This window comes from Crinia signifera, chromosome 4 (assembly GCF_055691185.1).
Source record: "Crinia signifera chromosome 4, ASM5569118v1, whole genome shotgun sequence".
In the NCBI taxonomy this organism is placed as follows: Eukaryota; Metazoa; Chordata; class Amphibia; order Anura; family Myobatrachidae; genus Crinia; species Crinia signifera.
In genome coordinates this window covers 52,001,231-52,021,394 of record NC_139220.1, presented here as the reverse complement: position 1 = coordinate 52,021,394, position 20,164 = coordinate 52,001,231, and the positions used below count along the sequence as shown (strand labels likewise).

At 45.3% G+C, this 20,164-nt stretch overlaps 1 protein-coding gene across 1 annotated transcript in view; it reads left to right on the top strand.

Moving 5' to 3' along the window:
* The window catches only part of LOC146074048 (proton-coupled amino acid transporter 1-like), a 61,169-nt gene extending 43,382 nt beyond the window's left edge, over positions 1-17,787 (top strand). Inside the window, exons 9-11 of the mRNA XM_083181754.1 lie at positions 7,630-7,796; positions 8,406-8,575; positions 13,218-17,787. Of these exons, the coding sequence (XP_083037880.1) occupies positions 7,630-7,796; positions 8,406-8,575; positions 13,218-13,486 (606 nt within the window). The 3' untranslated portion in view covers positions 13,487-17,787. The remainder of the gene's footprint in view (positions 1-7,629; positions 7,797-8,405; positions 8,576-13,217) is intronic.
* The last annotated feature ends 2,377 nt before the right edge of the window (positions 17,788-20,164 follow it).

Genomic DNA, 20,164 nt, shown 5'->3' with positions numbered 1-20,164 from the left:
TACAACAATCAAGTACAAATCAGCATGTCCCTGTTCTCAAAAACTACCAGCTGCATTGTAAAAAGTTGCTGGGGATCTCTACAGTCCCACTGGGCCAGTGATCTCAAAGTGCAGACCTTTGGGGGAGAAACTTGCCATGTCCGTGATCCCAGCTACAATATACCAGGACATCTCCTAAAATACATTATACAGTGTAGGGAGTGTTTTTGCAAGTAACACACAACAGGTTTTTTTTATTTTAAATTCATTATTAGTGAGCTGTTGCTCACCACTCTTTCTTGTATGGGAGTGCAAGGATTTCACTAGCTGTGTTCTGTTGGTAAAAATATTGCACTTTTAAATTTCAGGCATAAGCATATTTGGGAATGCTGCCCTAGAGTATCAACATTTTATCACAGTGCCCCTAGGCTACAGGTTATTTTTAGTTTTTTTTATTTACTTTTTATGGTTATTGGGTGTATTTTTTTTTTTTGGTGCAATCTGTATCGAAATGATAACATGGTACCTGTGTATTAGCAGGGTGCCTGGCTACGCTACGCTGACAACGTACCTTAGGCTACATTGTCAGCGTAGCCTAGCCGGGCGCCTTGCTAATATGTGTGTAGTGCATTATACTTACCTAACATCCTAATGTCCCTGGCACCAGCGTTCCCCTCCTCCTGAAGTCTCCTCCATGACACCCCGGCAGCAGCGTTCCCCTCCTCCGGCAGCCTCCTCCATGACACCCCAGCGACAGCGGTCCCCTCCTCCGGCAGTCACTCGTCACTCCCTGGCGCCAGCAGTGTACGTAATTCAGTGTACTGCCGCTGGGGGATCATGTCATGGAGGAGGCTGCCGGAGGAGGGGGAACGCTGCCGGAGGAGGGGGAACGCTGCCTCCGGGGTGTCATGGAGGAGGCTGCCAGAGGAGGGGAACGCTGCGCCGGGGTGTCATGGAGGAGGGGAACACTGGCGCCGGGGACATCGCTGTGGGGATTGTGATGGACGTTAGGTAAGTATAATGCACCACACACACATTTCAACCACTAACACAATCATATCCCCACTATCCACGTCATACCCCCAGTATCCACGTGTGCGTGGAGTTCATTTTATAAAGTGTGGAGAATGCAGCGAGCCAATGCACGCGTATCCGCGTCCCCTCAACAAGCTTCGGGCTTGGTGGCTCGCTGCACTCGCCACACTTTTTATAAAATTAAGTCCACGTGGATAGTGGGGATATGAACCATTGTGTATTAGCACAGCTCTTGAACAAGCTAGTTTACGTAAGTTATGCAGTTTACGTAGCCAGAATAGTGGTGTATTGGTATTCTCAATACACCACTACGTAATGGGCGCCGTGATAATACACAAGTACCCATAACGCTGGTAAAGTAGATAAATGATGCACTAAGTATCCCAATAATTTAGTTTGGTCATTTTTGATTTTTAGTACATAACTTATTGTAGCTTGTACACCAAAACAATGCGATTCATTTTAATTCCCTATTTTGATACTTTAGCATCTGCCAGAAACTTTTAACAGTACAGGTTGACTATCCTTTATCCGAATATCCCTTATCCGAATTATTCCGAAAACATACATTCCAGAAAGTGAAGAAAAAAAAAACTGGGTACATGATATTTAACTGGCACTACTGGGGACATGATATATAACTGGCACTACTGGGGACATGATATATAACTGGCACTACTGGGGACATGATATATAACTGGCACTACTGGGGACATGATATGTAACTGGCACTATATATGTGCAAGAAAATTATTGCTTGGCATTCAAATTCAATGCTTAAGATAGTACACAAATTTTGTTTCATGTTTTGAAACCTTGTGTTTTGAACAAATAAAATATATTTGTGTGAATTTCATGTGGTTTATGTGTTAATATAATGGGTACTTGTTTCCTAGCACGGCCACACCGATTTACATCGGGGTGGTCGTGTCGGAAAAATCGGGTCGATCGCATGCGATTTGGTCGCATGCGATCGACGCGACCGACCCGATTTTTTGATTGAATGAAATGTAAATCGGGTCCCTTGGACCCGATTTTACATTGGATTCAATGTAAAATATTCCCTAGACCCCCAAATTTAACGACGTAAACCCCACCCCACGATAGACGCCAACCTGAAGCGTGGCGAGCGCAGCGGTGCGCGTCCTCCGACCTTTTCATTCCCCTACTATCCACGTCGGCGTGGAGTTGAGAATAGAATAGTGTGGCGAGCGCAGCGAGCCACCGCGCCCGAAGCGTGGCGAGCGGACGCGTATACCTGTGAAGTTATACGCGTCCCCTCGCGGGGCGCGCTGCGCTCGCCACGCTTCGGGCTCGGTGGCTCGCTGCGCTCGCCACACTATTCTATTCTCAACTCCACGCCGACGTGGATAGTAGGGGAATGAAAAGGTCGGAGAACGCGCACCGCCGCCCCTCGCGGGCTCGCTGCGCTCGCCACGCTTCAGGTTGGCGTCTATCGTGGGGTGACGACGGGGACATCTATAATGTGAAATGGGTCATATTGGCCCATTTCACATTTTTCACATTTTTTTAAAGGTGAGATGGACTTAATCAAGTCCATCTCATCTTGTGCCATTATAATGGCACAAGACCGACGCGATCCTCCCGATTTCAATGTTAAAAAATATTTTAACATTAAAGCCTATGGCAAAATCGGGAGCATCGCGTCGGTCGCGTCGGGACCAATGTTAATGGTCCCGACCGACGCGATGCCCCCGATTTTGAACCTTTGCCGGCAAAATGGACCTGATTTCAAAGGAAATCGGGTCCATCGTGTGGATCGTGTACCTTAACTTAAAGGTACACGATCCACACGATTGTGGCCGTGCTAGGAAACAAGTACCATATAATGTAAATGCAAGATACTTCAAGATACATAATTGAAATATTAAAATATTCCGAAATACGGAATAATCCGTTATCCAAAATTCTCCTGGTCCCGAGCATTTTGGAAAAGGGATACTCAACCTGTATTTTCATACATGAAAATGGACATTGGGATTTCAATGGCAGCTGTCTACACAATACAATTTTTTTAATAATGATCATTTTAAATGAACAAGAGGGTCATAAAGGGTTAAGCAGATTGTTCTACAGGTTTTTGTACTAGATCTCATCTCATCTTATCGCAAAACCGAAATGCGATGAGATGCGATATTATATACAATAATTGTAACCTGTATGGGTACCTTCACTGTCGTCCTTGAGTTTCAGTTACGTGGTGGACATACTGTAGTTGTGCTTCTGATTAGCCACATGTTTTATGATTGGCAGCCACCGACACTGGCTTTACCTATCCCTTTGACCATATTTTTAGTCTTGGAGTGTAGATAATCCCAAAGCTGGTGAATGTTTTCTATGGCCACCATGTAGGTGGAAAATCACTCGAAAATAGGGTTACCACCTCATCCCTTTTTAATTCTGGACACATATTAATTACACAGCTTCTGTGGCTGATTAAAACCAGGTGAAATGGAGTCTTGAAGTCAGCCAGCCACAGAACCTGTGCAATTAATGTGTCCGAAATTAAAGGGATAAGCCTTCTTTTGTTTTTATTTGTTTCTTTTATCTACCACTTGGATCGTTGTTAATAAATCCATCTTACCTGTTACTGGTGTCCACAAGTCATCGGTCGGTTAAAGAAACCTTTGATGTGAACGTGAGATAGAATCCTCATGTAAGTTGCTTTCATGCTGTTATTTCCTGCAAACTGAAGGTATCTAAAGAAACTTACGGGCATACCTGAATACAACTAGATTGTAAGTTCATTCCCTTATGAGCACAGGAAGGATCTCATGAAAAGAACCAAGATCCCACATTGAGGATAACTTTCAGTAGTTATTTGACATAGCGCTAGTTACCTGTTAATCTATTTGCTCCATCCTATAGAATAAACCCCTAAAGCTGCTCATCACCTCCCTGAATTCAAGTGTTGTGCATGCCAGTAGGCACTAGATGGCGCCCAATGGAGCAGTTTCAGTGTTGCTCCGTTCGGGCGTGCACAGCCGTTAGCAGTGACATTATTGTTATGACGTTCCATCATTTTGATGCGCTGGTAACTAGTAACTAATAATTCTGAGTGAAGCAGGTTAATGATGAAGGTCTTCCAGGCAGAACATATGGCGTATTCAGGACAGGCCCCAAGAGCCACTGGCGGCGGGTCACCCTTTAGAACAATACATGCCTAAACGTATAAGTTACTGATGTGTACAAAGCTAATTGCATGTTAATTACAGTAATCCTAAAATTGGGAGGTCAGTAACCTTCCAGCATAGAAATGATAGAACGTTCAGAAGAAGGGATTCAGTATTGAATCCCGGCGTTCAGAATCCTGACGCCGGAATCCCGACAGCCGAAATGCCGACAAGGGGGGGACGTGGATCGCCCCCCCCCCTTGCGGGCCCAGTGCCTCGCTACGCTCGGCACGCTATTTTATTCTCCCTCCAGGGGTGTCGTGGACACCTCAGGAGGGAGAAAGTGTCGGCATTTCGGCGGTCGGGATTCCGGCGTCGGGATTCTGAACGCCGGGATCCCGACCGCCGGGATCTTAACTGCATCCCCAGAAGAAGGGTTAGTCATAACTGTAATGGGAATGTTGTATATATTGTATAATGTGCTTCCTGCCATACATGGTTAGATCATATGTCAACAAGGAGTTAGGTCTGTACCCATAGACCAGGCTTTCCCAACCACGGTCCTCAAGGCACACCAACAGTGCAGGTTTTGTAGATATCCAGGCTTGAGCACAGGTGACTTAATTAGTATCTGAGAGATTCTGATTAAACCATCTGTGCTGAAGCCTGGATATCACTAAAACCTGCACTGTTGGTGTGCCTTGAGGACCGTGGTTGGGAATGCCTGCCATAGACCATGATATAGGTCACATAAATGTAGGTTTTATAAATTCACATATTTACAAGACTTTATTCATATACGGATATCCACTATGTACTAAATGGTTAAATTGTGCATTCTGAAGGTTACCAAGCATATGTGGTTGACTTACATAAATGTAATTCAATTCATATGGTCTTTAATATAGCCTTGAACAACTTGTGGGATACGGTCATTAGGGGCAGCACGGATGGTGTAATGGTTAGCATTACTGCCTCACAGCGCTGAGGTCATGGGTTCAATACCCACCATGGCCCTAACTGTGCGGAGTTTGTATATTCTCCCCGTGCTTGCGTAGGTTTCCTCCGGGTACTCCGGTTTCCTCCGGGTACTCCGGTTTCCTCCGGGTACTCCGGTTTCCTCCCTAAATCCAAAAATATACTGGAGCCCAACTAAAATTAACTTTAGAATGGAGACCGAATGATCCATACCCCAACTTGTACATGCTCAAAAGTGACAGGCAATTTTTTTTTTTTTTTTTTTGTACACATCATACCCAAACAAACAGATGAGATATATAGCTGTGTAAAGTGATTAAACCCATCTAAATGAATGGGTGCAATATGCAAAGTGCTGTTTGGTCACCCAGACAGCTGACTGTTTGCACAGTTTAACTTGCTACATCAGGAGGCTGCTGAAATGTGTGCACTACTACTATTAGCAGCCAACTGTTATGTTGGATGCCCCTAATTTGTGCAGCCACAAAAAAAAACAACAATGCAAAACAATTCCCTAATGCAGGCAGGCAAGTGATGTAAGCTGGGAGATGCAGAGCCCCGTCCTAATGCAGGCAGGCAAGTGATGTAAGCTGGGAGATGCGGAGCCCCGTCCTAATGTAGGCAGGCATGTGATGTAAGCTGGGAGATGCAGAGCCCCGTCCTAATGCAGGCAGGCATGTGATGTAAGCTGGGAGATGCAGAGCCCCGTCCTAATGTAGGCAGGCAAGTGATGTAAGCTGGCAGATGCAGAGCCCCGTCCTAATGTAGGCAGGCATGTGATGTAAGCTGGGAGATGCAGAGCCCCGTCCTAATGTAGCCAGGCAAGTGATGTAAGCTGGCAGATGCAGAGCCCCGTCCTAATGCAGGCGGGCAAGTGATGTAAGCTGGGAGATGCGGAGCCCCGTCATAATGTAGGCAGGCAAGTGATGTAAGATGGGAGGTGCGGAGCCCCGTCCTAATGCAGGCAGGCATGTGATGTAAGCTGGGAGATGCGGAGCCCCGTCCTAATGCAGGCAGGCATGTGATGTAAGCTGGGAGATGCGGAGCCCCGTCCTAATGTAGGCAGGCATGTGATGTAAGCTGGGAGATGCAGAGCCCCGTCCTAATGTAGCCAGGCAAGTGATGTAAGCTGGCAGATGCAGAGCCCCGTCCTAATGCAGGCGGGCAAGTGATGTAAGCTGGGAGATGCGGAGCCCCGTCATAATGTAGGCAGGCAAGTGATGTAAGATGGGAGGTGCGGAGCCCCGTCCTAATGCAGGCAGGCATGTGATGTAAGCTGGGAGATGCGGAGCCCCGTCCTAATGCAGGCAGGCAAGTGATGTAAGCTGGGAGATTCGGAGCCCTGTCCTAATACAGGCAGGCAAGTGATGTAAGCTGGGAGATGCAGAGCCCCGTCCTAATACAGGCAGCCATGTGATGTATGCTGGGAGATGCGGAGCCCCGTCCTAATGCAGGCAGCCATATGATGTACGCTGGGAGATGCGGAGGCTCGTCCTAATGCAGGCAGCCATGTGATGTAAGCTGGGAGATGCTGAGCCCCATCCTAATGCAGGCAGGCATGTGATGTAGGCTGGGAGATGCGGAGCACCGTCCTAATGCAGGCAGCCATGTGATGTACGCTGGGAGATGCGGAGCACCGTCCTAATGCAGGCAGCCATGTGATGTATGCTGGGAGATGCGGAGCCCCGTCCTAATGCAGGCAGCCATGTGATGTACGCTGGGAGATGCGGAGCCCCGTCCTAATGCAGGCAGCCATGTGATGTACGCTGGGAGATGCGGAGGCCCGTCCTAATGCAGGCAGCCATGTGATGTATGCTGGGAGATGCAGAGCCCCGTCCTAATGCAGGCAGCCATGTGATGTACGCTGGGAGATGCGGAGGCCCGTCCTAATGCAGGCAACCATGTGATGTACACTGGGAGATGCTGAGCCCTATTCTGTGCAGTGATTTAAAAGCTGTAAGTGTGCAACATTTTTGACTGACTAATGAGTTACATGATCATGGGATATCCTTATGTAGGTGAGGTATATAAACTATAATGTCAGATATGTGTATAAAAACTAGGGATGTGCAGATTAAAAAACAGGATATTATTGGCTATCAGCTGTCACATGTTTTGGCTCCATATCATGTGACAGCCGGATAGCCAATAAGATCCAATTTTGAGATCCGAGTAAATCCGGATCTGCACATCTACAGTATATTAAATCTATACTAAAAACTATTGCCCTTATGTGCATTGCGCTGACTACCTGTTACATCTGTGCAATGCAATGTGCCTCCTTGATGACCAGCATCCTGCCCTAAACAGAGTGAGCATGTGATGGAACCAAAAGCTGGATTGTTTTGCAACACGGTTGTTTGACAATAAATGGCTTCACCTAACCACCTACCATGAGGTGTTTGTTGCAGTTGATTGAAGGGGTCACATGCACGTTGCCCAGCACCAGTTCGTTGTGCAATCTGTAGACTACATCTCTGAACTGATTTCATTCCTTTGGCAGATCTTACCCTTGGAGAATAAGATGAAGATACCACATCAGTTCCCGGTAGTATTGTATGGCGGTATGGCCGTTGTTACCATGCTCTACATCACCATGGGCACCCTGGGTTACTTGCGCTTTGGTTCCAGTATACACGGCAGCATAAGCCTGAATCTGCCCAATTGTTGGTAAGTTCCAGTAACACTCAGACTATATACATTTAGTTTTGACTTGTGACACCTTTCTGTATGTACATTGGTCTTTGTGCAAGACTTGGCTGGTAAAACTTAGGGGGCCCGTTTCAGACCCTTTCGTTATGGGTATAATTCATCCCCAATGTTTGGGTTTCCGCGATTATTGAATGATTTTTCTCTGGTGCATTCGAGGGGATGTGTTAGCGTCACTGAGCACTGATTTATAATGAAGGTGGAGTTACTTACCATGCATCACTGAGCACTGATTTATAATGAAGGTGGACCTACCATGCATCACTGAGCCCTGATTTATAATGGGATGGAGCCCTCAAGCAAGTCCTTCCCTCACACCACCCCCTTAATTCAGCTCTCTGGCATCTGTGCAATGACAGCCCCAGCCAATAGGGAACTACCCTGATTTATTGTTGGCTGCTGCTGGGCATCAACTGCAATTGACTGGTTGAGTGTTTGTGGTCTGATCACTGCTTTGGCCATTCCTGCCCTAATGGCTTCTTTAAAAAAAAAAATGTCTATATCGTACATAGAAACTGTCCAAGCATGCTGATACATTACCTATGTTTTAACATCTTGTGTCTCCTGCAGGTTGTACCAAACTGTGAAGTTACTGTATTCCTTTGGAATATTTATTACCTTTGCGTTGCAATTTTACGTTGCTGCAGAAATTATAGTCCCCTCTGCTACTTCCGGAGTGTCTGATCGCTGGGCTCTATGGGTGGACCTATCCGTGCGGACGGGCATGGTTTGTATCACATGTGAGTCTGCCTATTACATTTTTGTATTATGAGAACCTTTTTAATTCTTTTTTTTATTTATTTTTACATTTTGTATGTTTACTTTTATATGCGAGTTGTAGTAATAATAAGGCATCTCCCTATAATCCAGTGATTTACCAGACTAGAGGTCCACAGACAGTCGTATAATGGTGGGATTATTTTTATTTATTTATTAACAGTTTCTTATATAGCGCATACAAATTCCGCAGCGCTTTACAGAGCATAGTTATGAGCAAACACATAACAAATTACATTACAAGACAGTTTAGGACAAGTACATGGTTAATACAGATAGTTGCATCAGGGGACAGGACACTGAAGCAATTATCAGGGTGGCAGTGGTTTATATATTCTAAGAAAGGCACATGAGGAGAGAGGGCCCTGCTCGTGAGAGCTTACATTCTAAAGGGGAGGGTTAGACAGACAGGGGTGACACAGAAGGGGGAGAAGTGGGCATAAACAGGTTAGGATGAGAGATGGTCGGGTTTTATGCAGGAGGGTGGGAAGGGGTCAGCTTAGTGTTTGATATTTTAAGTCTAAAAAAGCGCTGGGTCATCCAAGAGTAGACAGCAGAGAGACAGTTGGATATATGAGTTAGGATGGAAGGAGAGCGATCAGGAAACGAGGGGTAGATTTTAGTATTATCAGCATAGTGGAAGTCGAGTGAACAAATAAGTTCACCCAGAGAGGACATGTAGAGATAGAGAAGAGGGCCAAGAATAAAATAATCAGGGACACCTACTCTCAATGGAACAGCAAGAGAGGTAAAGTCATTAGAGGTACAGCTGGGCATTTTCAAAACTGACAGTGCAAGTACAAGCATAAAGAGTGATATTCAAAAAGTTTTAGCAGATGGAGAAATGGTGATATCACAGCTGAATAGGCAAATTAAGCAGCCAGGAGTAGTGTGATGTGAGAATGAAGTGAGCTCACTCAAAGCAGTCTCTTGGTTTTCTGGGTTGCTGGTGTCTTTCTGAGTCACTTTGATACGAAGATGTTAAGTTGGTTGGCAGTTTCTGTCCAGTTTAAGTCCAGAATAAGTCCAAGCTTTAATCTATGTAACGGTTTTCGCCCTACTTAAAAATCATCCTACTTTAAAATATGACAAACTAACAATAGTCAGCCAGGCTGAGGTCAGGGATGTGGTCTGAATCCTGATGGCAAGTACGTGTAATAGGGTTGGGCTTCGGAAAGGGGGTGGTTCGGGATATTGGTAAGGTTAAAAAACTTACTGGGATCCGTCGGCTTTCTCTCTGCCGGGATAGTGACTGCTGGGATTTTGTACCCAGCTTGTAATGATGCCAACCTCACCTCTGTTCTGTGTTCACCAAACCACAGCATACAATGCTTAGGCTGGGTAGGGCTGAACACAGGGGATTTGCTATTTAAAAAAAAAACAGTCACTTAAAATTGTTTAGAAGTGCTAGATTTATCTTTCTGTGGTTAGGACATAAGTGTAATCTTCTCTGCCTCCTATGGGGCCTACACACGGGGAGCTTTGCTGAGCATTCCGAGCAATGCCACATTGCTTAGAATGCTCAGCACACAGGGATGTGTCTGGGCCAATGTTCTCACAGGCGATTACTAGATTTATCCAGAATGCCGTATATTAACCCCTGGAAATTTTCCAGGCTCAGCTGCGCTGCCGCAGCGGGCTGTCCCGGAAAATTTCCGGGCATACCACTTTGCATTGGGTGCATGCCAGTGGTGCCTCCAGTGGGGCACCACTGGCGCACTACCTTTTAGGGGTCCCCCCTGTCGCCCCCTCCGCTCCGGCGATCGTACGCCGGATCTCCTCTCCCAGCCGCCATTCATTATATGCATCAGTGACGTAGGCGGCAGGCTCGGGGATGTTCAGCGCGGCTCGGGGGGACTCAGGAGAGTTCAGGTACCGAGCCGCCGCGAAACATCCCCGAGCCTGCCGCCTGTGTGATGCGGAGGTGAGGGGGCGGCGGCTTCCTACGATCTGTGGTGAGTTTTGCTGGGGCAGGACAAACCTACCACTCAAGGGGTTAATCGCCAGGCGATAGTGACGCACTGGGCCAAGCATTGCTATGGCCCATACACACGTAGCGATGTAGGGGCATTTTCTAAACGATCTAGAACAAATATGGGGATGACATGCCCTAGTTTTCTAGAAAGCTGGACATTGACGCCCATTCCCCGCACCCAAACCTCCGCAGCATGTCAATCAAGCTCTGACTAAAGCTGCCCATACATTAGTACGATCCTATTCATCGGATTCCAATGCAGGGACCCATGTGCATCGGATTGGAGCCTGAAGATCGGAACATTGTGAAACAACGATACCCTGCTTTAGACAGCTGCTCGTATGTTATAAATCCATGGTTTCTTTTTGTTTTTTACTTTCATTTGAAAAACCAAGAGGGTTATTCAGGTTGACTCGTTGAATAACAAATTTGGTCGTGGGAACAATGGTGCGGGTCTGCGCATGCGTATCGGCGAAAATCCGCACGTGTAGACCCACTATGTAAACCCCTTCGGAGAGTGACGCACTTGCTGAGGAGTTTGCACAGAGCTGGAGGGAAACGGGCAGTTAGTGGACTGTTGCCTGGGAATGCCCAGTGTTTCCTGGGCATGCCAAAAAAAATGTTGGGTGTCCCCATGATGAACGTAGGTGCGTTGAAGCCTGCAAGGGCGGGCGGCTGACTTAACACAACCTCAGCGCTGCCCTGAATTCGGACATCTCCGAGGCAAATAAAAGTCAGCCTAGACTGACTTTTTTTTTATTTGCAAACGGGTAAAAAAATAATTTTGTGTCAGCGACCGTCAAATCCATTCGCATGCAGGCAAAGACATTCGATCTGAGAAGGGCTGCCGATGTTTACCCACGCGCTAGGCAGCAAAAGATCGCTGCTTAGTGAGTGGGTCCGAATCAGGCCCCAAGTTATGCAAAGCACTTAAAGACAAGTAGATGTAGGGGTAGATGTATGAAGCAGTGATAATCAGTGCCTAATTGTCCCTTTTTAAGTCAACCCTGTAACTTAACAGTCAGGAGCTGATTGGCCGGTGATAAAGTACCAGGCACTTTATCACTTCTCCTCCTTTATCACTGCTTCATACATGTGTAACATTTACTGCCCTGTCACTTCTATGCTGTGAGAAATGATTCCCAGCATCCAGTCGCCATCTGAGCTGCCACGTCCAGCCTCCCCTTCCTCTAATCCCATTATTAGGCTGTCAGAGTTGATGCGTAAATTAGGTGCTTGCCTTGTCTGTTCCCATAGGGTCACTCATACATTATTTGTATTGCTTAATACCTTTCACTCCTTTTTTTATTTATTTGATTTAAATGTTTTTGTCTCTGGTAGCTGGCTGTCCCTGTCATTGCAGAATTGTATTAGATATTGCTGTATAAAGCTTTAGTATATTATTATTACCACACAAGGAGGCTTCTGTAGTCTTATTATCCTAATACCAGATGGACCTTTAACCGTTTTATTACATGGTTTGGACAGCAAAGGTGCATCCGGACAATTTGCAGGGTGTGCCGCAGTGACTTCATACACAGCTGCTGCGGCCCAAAACATGGTGGCCGTGCATCTCCCCTCACAGCTAGGCTGCACAGCCAAGGGGCAGACACATTTATTGGGATGCGGGACCATTTGTCTACAACAAGAAGATAGACAGCCATTAGGTCGACACCATTAGTTCGACAACTCAATAGGTCAACATGCCATTAGGTCGACAGTGTCTAGGTCGACAGCCAAAAGGTCGACATGGTTTTTTTCCCCAATGTTTTTGACCCAAATGTCTACACAGTCAACATGGACACAGTTTGAAGTGAGCCGCAGCCCCTCGCATCGCTCGCGATGCTTTGGGCACGGTGCCTCGCTGCGCTCAGCACACTATTGTAATCTAACTCCATGCCGTAGTGGATGATAGGGCATGAAATACCGCCTGTCGGCACATGTCGACTTAAAAAACAGTGAAAAAAACCATGTCGACCTTTTGGCCTGGCGACCTTTTGGCCTGGCGACCTTTTGGCCTGTCGACCTAATGGCTGTCTATCTTCTTGTTGTAGACAAATAGTCCGGATACCCATTTATTGATATCTAATAACTATGGATGCAGGTTATTAATGCCTCTTTATATTACGTAAGGGCACATATGGCCAGATGCACTAAGCTTCAAAAGAAAAAACGGAGTGTGATAAACAACCAACCAATCAGCTCCTGCCTGACCTTTTTCAAACACAGTCTGTGACATGGCAGGTAGGAGCTGATTGACTGGCTTGTTTATCACTCTCCATTTAATCACTTTTGAAGCTTAGTGCCTCTGGCCCATAGTTTGGGTGTGTGGTGAGTTCTTCGGTACTGCTCAGAATTTGTAGAGCAGCAGAATCTAGCAAAGCCGTGTACTGTACATGAATCCATAATTGTATGTGCGGTCTTGTACAGCATGGTTGCCAAACTGGTGGCTCTTGGCTAGTAGGACCTTCATAAATGACTTCTTACTGGCAAGACCTGCTTGTGTGTTGCTGCAGAATGCAACATGTCCCTAAACTGGTGCCAAAGCATAATGATAATAATAATCCTCATTATTGGCTGGTTCCAAATGACGACCGCATATGTCTGTTTATGAGTTTTCTTTGTTTCAGGTGTCTTGGCAATTCTAATTCCTCGTCTAGATATGGTCATCTCACTGGTGGGATCTGTCAGCAGCAGTGCCCTGGCTCTCATCATCCCACCTCTCCTGGAGATTATCACCTACTACTCCGAAGGCCTTAGCCGTTGGGTCATAACTAAGGACATTGTCATCAGCCTGGTGGGTTTTCTAGGATTTTTGTTTGGGACGTACGTGACCTTATATGAACTCATTGTGCCAAACTCCCATTCGCATAACGCCACCCTGTATGCCGTGCAGTGAGGCATAGTGCTGGGAGCTAACCCTACCCTGCTCGGTACTTGGAGAACCACAGTTCAGAATGTTCCATCTCTGTATTTATAGTGTTCCATCATCTCTTTATTGAGGAATGTAACTATTTTGCCTTCTAGTTGCCAATTATGTTTAGTACAACGCAAAGGTAACAAATAACCACTGATTTTCTTCTGCACGTTGCGTTGTGGAAATGTTCCATGGGATCTCTACCAGAAACAACCATACAGCCTCTGTCTTTTTCTAGACTGTGCTAGAGTAATGGCATGTCAAAGCTGGATGGTTGCGTTCAGGAACTTCTCCGCTTCATCTCCCTCCAAGGCTTGATGCATCTCCCCCATAATCCTCTAATCCCGTGTTGACATTTCTTCTAGAACCCAACCATAAAGGACCACTGTTATTTGATTAAGGGATGCCGCTTTACTTTTCCAGAATTGCTGGCACCAAGCAGAACATAATGCATCCTGCGGAGACCTTCAGGATTGCTTGGGATCTCTCATCCAGCCCAACATTAAATGCTTAGTTCAATACTGATCACTTGAATATATACCTCACGTGCTAATGAAATGCTGACTGCGTTGTGTGCAGTTGTGTTCTCTTTGACCCTATTGTGAAAGAAATAATTGGCTTTGTGGTTCCACACGGAACTTTCACATACCTGCTTTTACTTCTCATTTTAGGTTTCATCATTATCGCACATAAAAAAAAAAAAAGGGAATCATTCAAAAACAAACAGAGTACAGACAAGACAGAATAACTCAGCCAAAATAAAACCATTAAGACAGCGAACATCGCTCTGCGCAATACTTACAGTACTTACAGTATGTGCAATCAAACCTTTTGAGATTTATCGAGTTGACGGGAGAGTAGCCAGTATTTCCTCTTTACCTTCTAATTCTGTTATTCCCATATAGACTGTAAAGTTGTCCATACATAGTACAAATATTGTATACTGTACAATATCGCATCGCATAGGTTTTGCAATGCAATGAGATGAGATCTAGTACAAAAAGTATGTGCGAAACACTTTTTGAGCTGTGCGATGAGATGTGTGACGGGAGCGCGCATCTCAACGCACCCAGTAATGGTACCATGTATGGGCACCTTAAGTTTTGGAGCAAGACTCTCTTGCCTCCCGGTGTTATTACTCAGTCTTAAATTATTTTTGCCTGTGCGACCAGCCTTAAGATGGCCGCCACCCACCTATGGGGGGTATTCAATCCCAGGTCACAACTGTCGGGACGTCCCGATAGTCAGAACCTCGGCCCACTCGACTGTTTGGCAGGCGGGATTCAAAGTCCTGCCTGTCGAACAAAGAGAAGGGGGCATGTCCTTGGAAATGGCCATGGATCAACGGCCGTTCTCGGCTAAATAGGCATGACTGCTTTTAAAGTTGGGTCCATTCTGCCGAGATGCCACTTCAATGCTGTCGGGAAAGGCCACATTGAGTAGGCACCCGCCAATATTTCCCCCAATGAAAATAGCAGTGGTGGATTGAATACCTCCTAAATCGGCAGAACTGCAGTCAGGGAGATACAGCTGATAGGCAAAAGTTATTCGTTCCATCAGTGCACTGCACCCCATGACAGTGACTGGTGTCCCTCCTTCCCCGTACCGGTGCACCATTTGTACACTGTTTCGGCTTTCTCCTAACTGACAGGGGTTCCCCATTATTGTGTGCCCCATAATCATATGTGCCTCTGAGCCCTGCGTTACCTGTGCTGGGGCAGGACAACAAAGACCATTTTATGCGTTGATGATTGTATTTGCTAATTAACCAACTAACATGATCGCAGGATGGTTCAGGGCATCACAAGGAACATTTCAGTAAATACTTGATCAAAATCTGCTCAGTAGATCTGGGCTTTATAGTAAATGAATATGTATATGTGTGTGTATATGAAAATGTATTAATATATTAAATGATCTAGACCAGTGGTAGCCAACTCCAGTCCTCGAGAGCTACCAACAGTTCACATTTTCCAGACAACCTAGCTGCTGCTCAGATGCACTCATTACTTACTAAAGGTGTATACACACGGCAGGATATGCCGTGAGATGCGAGTCCCGATATGATTAGATCGCATGTAGAGGGACAATTTGGACTATATAGTGCAGATCTGCACTATATAGTCTTGGCTGCCCTCTCTATTTCACTGCCGATTTGCGCTCACATGGGAGCGCGCATCGGGCTCGCAAGCCCTAAAAAAGCATGCGTTCTGCATGCGATATGACTTCCGATGTTCACTATATCGGCAACATCGGAAGCCATATCGCCCCATGTGTACACACTATATAACACATTTTAAAAGATCTACAGGTGGCGCCAATTACTTCACTTGTGATTCTGTGAGGAGATCTGGAAAACATTAACTGTTGGTGGACTGGAGTTGGCTACCCCAGATCTAGAACCACTGACAAACGAAAATCCACTGTGGATCTTATAAAACACAAGAGATGGGTAGCTGACCTGTACGACCTATTACCATCTTTCCTTTGATGCTTTTTAAGATAACAGATTTATATTTTTCGTAGGATGTAAGTAGGTAATGCCAGTGTCACTTGTAACAAAGCCACATTGATGCAGAGTACTACTAACTAATGGTGAACGAGGAAGTAATAGTAAGACTAGATCACTTGGTGGATCCCTGTATTCTGATTTGGTATTCCTAGATTTATTTATTTTTCGCTGTAACCTTTTGACCAGTTAATTTCAGAGTTTCCAAATCACTGTAATTAATAGAAATCCAAATTCTTCTATTTGCTTAATTCTCAGTAATAATCTGCTTTGCAATTGGGAAAAGTCTCTCAGCATTTCAACAACTGCACTTTTTCAATTCAATCTTATGCCATTAGAAACATGGTGTGTGCTGGGGATCTGTTAAGTCAGTAGTGCCACCCTCTGATTTTGAGAAGCATTATCATTTATCGTTATCAAGCATTTTCCATACAGAGTAGGCCTTGTTATCACAAATCTTCAGCTTAGCTATTAAGCGCCAACATCTGTATATATATAAAAGGCTAAATACTCCTCACCTCTGAGGTGAAGTACCACCAGTGACCACTAGAGGCCACTTGACAGACCAAATTGCTTCTTTTTTGCGAAGCAAAATGATCTCTTTCAAACTTGTTGGATATGGAAAGAGGGAGCTGTGAAGACCGAGATTGGAGGTACAGATGGAGCAGCTCACATTGGAGCTGCTCCTGGCGATTCTATTGCCATTGGCCAGGATCCGCCACCAACTGATGGAAGGGGACGTGTGCACAAGACGCTTGTGCGCCCTGTCCCATCAGAGCCCTCCGCCGGCTCCCAGCTGCTTCCCCGTTGCCGCCCGCATCCCCCACTAACCCTGTTAGGCAGGGAATCCGCTCCCCAACACCTTGCTGACATGCGTCCCCTTCAGATAGAGTGCCTGACCACTATCCTGCACCAGCTCAGGACATTTGGCGGTCCTGCAGGCTGGCTGGGAGGCGCTCCATCTGTAGGGGCAGATAGGGACTAAAGGTGCCCACACATGGATAGATATCGGATCCAATTATCTATCCAATTTCCTTTTGAAGTCCAGAAAACTCCTGATCATTGCCACACACACACAGAGTGATTGAGTAATTGATCAGAATTTATTTTTCTTTATTTAGAAATGTGTAACAAGTGCAATATCTGACAAACAAAAAAAAAAATCACATCGGCCAATGGAAAGAGTGTGGCCTTACAAGCAGCCTAAATTGTTAGCATGTGCACAGATTAACTTGACATTGGTAATGCGACTTTGGGATCTGCTTGCACACAGTTTGATTTGATAAGACCTGGAAAGCACTTTGGATATTCCACGAACTAGACATACAAGAACTATCTGCTTAGCGTAACTAGAATTTGAGGCATGTTGGGATCAGTCATTGTTAGTCCCACCCCTGCTCATTGTAAAAACACACAGGCGGAATGTTTATAGATTCTACAGAACAATTGTAAGAATGTAGCAGAATTTTTAAGTTTACAGGCTCTTTATGTTGGTGTATAATGTGCACAATATCCGACATCAGCTGGGAATAACTAATAACTAATTGCTTAGAATTAATGGCATTAATTACTGTACATGTTTGTGACCTCTTCAAAAACTGCCACACACTGCCGCGTCTTGGGATACACAGGTTAGTTGTGTAACGTGTAGTTCTGTTTCATCCTGTATATTGAAATGTGTATAGTGTGATATTAATGCACTGTACTTATGCTTTGTAATTGGTTGTTGTCTGTATTGGCACTTTACTAAATAAATTATCTGGTTGTAATAGAATATCGAGTTTGTTCTTGTCTCATTCATGGTGAGATGTATCTGATGCCCCATACACACGGTGTGATTCTGACTAGCTTTCGATTTTAGATTTTGACTATATAGTCAAAAAAGAAAACGAATAGACCTTGAAGGGTTTTCAGTCGCATTTGATGCCTATTCGATACCGATTCAAGGCCCCGCAACATCAATATCGAAAAGAAAAAAAAACTGTGCAGGCAAGACTATGTAGTACAGATCTGTACTATTTAGTCACCTCCCCTGCAATCATAGATTTGAAGACCAATAAATATGCCTACACTCCATTTACCACCATTATACATGGTACCAGCTGTACGGCAATAACAATGCCTTTTATGAGTACAAAACAAAGCTAATTGTTGCGCTTGCTGCCACCAATGCAATGGGGAATTTGTTCCTTTTTTGATGACCACATTTCAGCCTATTGTCGTTTCCTTATGTTCTGCAGGTTCATACACTACCATATACATTGCACACACCAGTCTATTGCAGTTATAATGCAGACACCTCCCAGATAATTATGTTGACATCTAGATAAGGGCTGGCTGACTTAGTGTTATAGATGTCCTCGCTTGACAGCAGCTAGGACAAGTTGCTGCTTTGGGAGAACAACATAGTGAAGGCAAGGAATACTGTCTACAGGGTCGTAACTAGAACTTTGTAGGCCCCATAGCAAAATGTTTAGGGGGCCCCTCAAATCAGGTTTCCATTAGAGTGGGTATGGCTCAATGACCTATGACTGAACGGGCACATGAGTCATGGTATTAGTAAAAACCAGAGAGAGTGACAGCAGTGACATGGAGACAGACTGAGAGGAGAGGCAGCAGGGATGTAGAGACAGACTAAGGCAGTGGGGAGTATGGAGATGGGCACAGAGGGGGCATGGAGATGGGTGAAGAGGGGGCTATGGAGGTAGGCAGGGGGGCATGGAGACAGGCACATAGAGGGCATATAGGCAGAAACCGAGGGTACATGGCAACAGGTGCAGAGATGGCATGAAAACAGGGGCATGGCCTGCATCATCGGCATTCCAGGTAGGCCATGCCACCTTTGGACGCTCATGGCTACGCTGCGCGAGCACCCCGATTTCTAAAATTAAATTGTTGCAAAAGACAACAGGATGTGCCTCAAACCAGAAATAGCCAGTTCTGGATTGTTTGTTGTGGTCTGTGAGGTCATGCTGTGAGATCATGGTGACTGACTACATCAGAGCTTTGCTGATGCTGTCTTACTCATTCACCTTCAGGGCCACAGCATTGCATAGCTTACAAGCAGAAGGAAATACATAAGTCTAGTGACTAAACGGAGACAAGCGCAGATTAGTGCAAAGTGGTGGCAGACGTGGCTCACAGTGTGGCGGTACCGTACTTAGCAGCCACTAGGGCTAGTAGGTGTCCTACTATGCTCCATCTCTTAGATCCCAGTATGTGGACTGTTCCATTCTTATTAATGTGCAGAGGTGTGAGAGATGTATATTGTGCTTGAGCCATTACTTGTGTTTTCATCTGATACTGTGGTTATCTCTATATCATGAAAAAGAAGGTGTGCCAGCGGTGGCTGTAAGAGAATATTGGCAATACACGGTTCTCAAAATATAAAAAACAATTTATTAATACTGAATAAAAGATAAATATAAAAAGGTGAATCACTTTAGAACATAAAGTTCATGATACACAATCATCAAATGATATCACAGGGATATTGTGTATGGGTTTTAGACTTTGAGCTGTATCAAAAACAGAATTGGTGGAAAGAGCTGTAAATATTACCATCCCATTAGTGCCTGGTTTGTTTGCGTCCAGGATCCGTGACGATAATGTCCTGAGTTGTCCTAGTTGTCCAAGTGAGCACTTGTAAAACTTGCTGTCTACATCCATCCATCCACCAGTGACGTGTCCACCACCCCACAGACGACCCTCAAACCCATCTGGATACAAAATCATTTGGGATATTGCCTGATCCCTAATTTCATTCCAGCAATCCAAAGAGGACAGTCTCACTGGGTCTGTGACGATAATGTCCTGAGTTGTCCTATGATTGCAAGGACTCAAGGTTCCCAGTGAGACTGTCCTCTTTGGATTGCTGGAATGAAATTAGGGATCAGGCAATATCCCAAATGATTTTGTATCCAGATGGGTTTGAGGGTCGTCTGTGGGGTGGTGGACACGTCACTGGTGGGTGGGTGGATGGATGGATGGATGTAGACAGCAAGTTTTACAAGTGCTCACTTGGGCAACTAGGACAACTCAGGACATTATCGTCACGGATCCTGGACGCAAACAAACCAGGCACTAATGGGATGGTAATATTTACAGCTCTTTCCACCAATTCTGTTTTTGATACAGCTCAAAGCCTAAAA